The sequence below is a fragment of the Condylura cristata genome, unplaced genomic scaffold (assembly GCF_000260355.1).
Source record: "Condylura cristata isolate star-nosed mole 26May11 unplaced genomic scaffold, ConCri1.0 scaffold00029, whole genome shotgun sequence".
NCBI classification, from domain to species: Eukaryota; Metazoa; Chordata; class Mammalia; order Eulipotyphla; family Talpidae; genus Condylura; species Condylura cristata.
Genome location: NW_004567130.1, coordinates 21,440,391 through 21,444,770, shown reverse-complemented (window position 1 = coordinate 21,444,770; position 4,380 = coordinate 21,440,391). Strand labels below are relative to the sequence as shown.

General features: G+C 59.0%; 1 protein-coding gene across 1 annotated transcript in view; it reads left to right on the top strand.

The window, feature by feature from the left end:
- The window catches only part of PARP1 (poly (ADP-ribose) polymerase 1), a 44,833-nt gene that overhangs the window by 21,411 nt on the left and 19,042 nt on the right, over positions 1–4,380 (top strand). The window contains exons 4-6 of the mRNA XM_012730869.1: positions 2,975–3,150; positions 3,339–3,343; positions 3,513–3,734. Of these exons, the coding sequence (XP_012586323.1) occupies positions 2,975–3,150; positions 3,339–3,343; positions 3,513–3,734 (403 nt within the window). The remainder of the gene's footprint in view (positions 1–2,974; positions 3,151–3,338; positions 3,344–3,512; positions 3,735–4,380) is intronic.

Sequence of the window (4,380 nt, the reverse complement as noted above, 5' to 3'; positions counted from 1 at the left end):
GGGTCCCGGCAAGTCTGCAGCGCTCCGGTGGGAGCCGACGAGGTGGGGGTGGCCACGGATTCCATTCCCCGGGGTGGCTTCTGACTGTCGACCGAGTGAGGGCGGGGAGCCCCCTGCTGTGCCCCTGAGCTTGCAGGCTGCCGGCCCGGATGCGGAGGGCGGGTTGGGGCGGTGGGTGTGCGGGTCCCAGCCGGGGCCCAGGGGTCCCTGACCTCCCGGGCGCCCACAGTTTCCAGTGCTGATGCCCGGGTTCACTTGGTTTTTCCTCCCTGCGCTGCAGCGGTGGTGTTTTGGGAATAGCCTCGTAGCCCTTGCTGGGTGTCGAGTGCTTGGGAGGGGTGGGGGGGACCAAGCTTCAAGGGTGCTGAGGTTCATCGCATCATACCCTGAGGGTACCGTCATCTTGTGCCCTCAGGGGCCCGCACTCCTCAGTCCCTGGCACACTTGGTCAGTGACCACAGGGCACTTGAGTTTCCTGGCGTCGGTGTTAGGTCGGAGGGCCACAGAGAGACTCGCCCTTGGGGCCTTTTCTTTTTGGGTGACGAGATGGGCCGCTGTACAGCCGGGGACCCCTCCTGACGGAGCTCGCTGGAGGCCTCCAGAAGTCGATGAGGGTGGGCACCAAAGTCTGGTTCACCCTGAATGTGGGAGCTGCCTGGGCTTTCGAAGTTCCGTCCTGGGTGCAGGTTTCTTAACCTCGGGTCTGGGTGCAGGTGGAACCCAGGCTACCCAAGAGTAGTGACTCTCCCTACCACTTTAGGTTGTTGGGAATTCTCAAAATACCACTGCGCAGGTCGCCAGCTCACATCACCAACTCACATCACGGTGCTGTTAGCGGGGAGTTAGCTCTGGTTGCTAGATGCTTTGAAGGGCGGGGTGCACTGTCCCTGCGGGTGTGTAGTTTTGATATTCCAGCGTGGGTGGCGCCTTTGCCACTCTGTGTTCTTAGGCATTTTGAAGTGTTATTCCAACAAGGGACGTCCAGAGGCTTGAGCCAGCCTGGGAGGACCGAGTCAGGACAAAGCTTGAGCCCCTCCCTGGTGGAGACCTGGGGGGTAGGGGGGGTAGCTGTCTGGGAGAGCCAGGAACAGCCCCCAGGAGGGGCCGTCCTGAAGCAAGTAAAATGTAACGTTCTGGGCCCTCGTTCAGAAACGTGGTGGTGAAAGAAATTCTTTATTATTAAAGGGAAAGTGGTTTTTCTCTAATTGTAACTGGGATGTAAAGCTGGTTGGTGGGCCGAGTCCCGGAGCCCGAGAAAGACGCCTTTCTTCTCGCCTGGATGTAAATGTCTTCTTTTACATTTGTATGGGAGGATTGTTCTCTGACTGACTACCTGATGCCTGGCGGGCCCTGGGGCTGACTGACTGGGGGGCGTGCCAGTGTGTGTGTTGGGGGTGGAGACTCTGGTGAGTGGAATCACTTAGCCGGCAACTGTCACCCTGGGCCCGTGGGGGAGGGGCGCTGTTGCCAGGCCTGGCTCCTCTGGGGAGTCCTCAGATCTGGGTCTGTCCTTCTGCCACCTTAGCCTTGGTTCTGCGGCGAAGCCTTGTTTTGATCAAGGATTTTTCCTCTTGGGGTCTTTATATTAATGACCAAAAAGGGTGTTTTTGTTCACACCCAGAAAACCAAACTCAGAACCCCAGGAAATGTATTCACATGGAGGAGTTTATTCGCCATGCCATCATCTAGATACTCATAGGGCAGCCGCCCCCCCAAAAAAAAAAAAAAGCTGCCTGCATGGTGGGAGAGCTACAGGGTGGGGGTGAGGGAAGAGCAGAGGTTTGTGTCCCCGGGCCCCGGGGTGCCGGAGTTCTGGTGATACAAGTTGAGGTGAGGTGTTGACTTCCCCCAAGAGGGTTTTGCTCAGCACTCAGCAGGTGTTTCTGGTGTCACTGTGAACCCTTGAGGGAGACAGAATTTTATTGGCGATGGAATACAAACTTCCACGGTCCCAGCACTGCAGGTGGAGCCAGTTAGGGTTACCATGAGGCGGACTCAGGAGAGACTGAAATGGGAATTAACTCCACTTCAGTTTTTAAGTCTGGGAGGTTTTTGCTTGCAAAGTGGAGGGGATCCAGCCACACATACAGCCTCCCAAGCTTGTGCTGTGAGTACATCTTGGGTAGCACCTCCCACGAGCCCTGTACCACGCCAGCACCCCTGAACCCCCAAATCTGCCTGCTCTTAAGTAGGTTTTGCCATCCACTGCATCAAGTCAAAACATATAAGACCTTCCATGGAAAGGAACTTTAATACAGTGAGTGTACAGTACAGAAAAGACCCAAGTATGTAGTTTCTAAGTCACCCGTCCCCAAAAGGGGTTGGTCCAGAGCTAGGCCCTAGAGCCCGACACGGTCTAAATAAAGCACCTTCCGGGGGTGCTTTATTTTCCATAGAAAAGGATCAGAAATGGCCAGACAAGTCTGGAGGGAAGGGAGCAACATCAAATTCTAGATAAATGCGGTCATTGTCACCCCCCGCGGGTTTCCCCCCTCCCCACACCTGTGTCACCCCGTCCAGGGCCAAGAAACAGCCGCTCCTCCGTGTATGTCTGGTCTCCTGGCCCATCCTGCTTCCTTCCTCCTCTGGGTGGGACAGAGAACCTGGACCCCCCTTTTCCTGGGGACCCCTCTGTTACGAGCCGCAGTGGCTTCTTGCATAAGCTGTACCAGACAAAGGTCAGAGCCTTGCAGGTAAAAGTCTGAGAGTCAGACTTTCACTCTCTGCTCTTGGAATGCCATTTGTTGCAGGTTTTGGGGGAAACTAACATCCAGTTCCTCCTCTCCAGAATTGGATACTTGAGTGCCCTCCAGGCTTTGCAGGTGCTCAGGCTGCTGCTGGTTCACTGCCGGGGGGGGGGGCCCCCCATCCACACACACACCTGTGAGAAGGGGCTCCCACCTACAGCCCTTGTGAGGTGACCGTGATGGCCTGGGAAGCCTCTTGCCCAGCCCCGCCCCGCCCTCTAACCCAGGCAGTGCTGGCCTGGGAGCGCGAGCCTGGCACTGCCACAGTGAAAGTGCGACACCTCCGTGTGCGCCCCGACCCGACTGGCGGCATCACGGGAAAGCAGGTCACCCGGAGAGGAGACCCCCTTCCCGCAGGCCGACTCCCCAGCTCCACAGAAGGAAACCCTGGGGCCTGGGGCAGGTGGGCAGTCTGACCACAGGGGCCGTGGCGGCCGCCCTGAGATCACTTTGACCGCTTCATGACGTCGCAGACTTTTCACACTGGCTCATATCTTCTGTGCTGCCCATTCGCTTGGTGTCATCACTGCGGAGGCACTTAGACACCTTTCTGGGTCTCGCTGAAGCCGTGCTCTCCCCGTTCTCCCCCAGACGCGGTAGGCCGGGCGCGCCTGTCCTGTGTCTGGGGTGCAGCAGCTTACAGGGAGAAGGCGCCCCGGCTGGGCCCGGCTGTGCGGGGGGGCAGGGCAGCGGGGAGGGCGTGGACTGGGGAGGGCCCGGCAAGGCTGGCCCCGGCACAGGGGAGCGGTGGCCCCGTGTGCCTAGCTGTGAGCCGGGAGGAAGCCGAGCCCAAAGTCAGCTGCCCGTTTGCCTCCCTGCAGTCGCCCATGTTCGATGGAAAAGTCCCGCACTGGTACCACTTCTCCTGCTTCTGGAAGGTCGGACACACTCTCCGGCACCCTGACGCCGAGGTCGATGGGTTCTCTGAGCTCCGGTGGGACGACCAGCAGAAAGTCAAGAAGGCGGCGGAGGCTGGAGGAGTGCCAGGTACGGACAGGCCGAGCGTCCCTGGGAAGTCACCGGCCTCCGTGCTTCCAGCGCCCTGCCAGCGGTGCCGCGGGGGCGGGCGGCAGTCTCCCTGCGGGGGCAGCCGCGTGTTCTCGCCGCCCGCCGCCGCCCCTCGAGCGCTCGTTGGCAGTGATGTCTCACCTTCTCTGTAGCTTCGACTCCTGGCATGTCATCTGTCTGGAATCTCACCGCATCTAGTGTTTCGCGTCAGTCTTTCCCTGGAAGGCGCTTTCAGGCCTTCTGCCTGTCTCCACAGCTCGTTTGTGTTCAGCTCTGAGTAGCACACTCCATTAGCTGGGTGTGCCAGTCCTGTGCTGCTCGCCGGCTGGCGACACCAGGTCCAGCCTTTGGCAGTCACAAATAAAACTGCCGTGAACTCCCATGCCGGGCTAAGTGCGGACATGTTTTCGACTCCTTCGGGTAAGTACCAGGGAGTCGCGTGGCAGGAGTACGGTTGGCGCGGGGAGACGCTGCCGGCTGCCTTCCTGCGCGGGAGCGGTCTGCCCCGCACCGCGGAGCATTGGTGGTGCCTGGTTTCCAGGTCGTTGCTGCTTGTAGGTGAGTCAGTAGCTGGTTGCTTTGATTTGCATACTGTAGGGTGAGCATCTTTTTTTTTTTTTTTTTT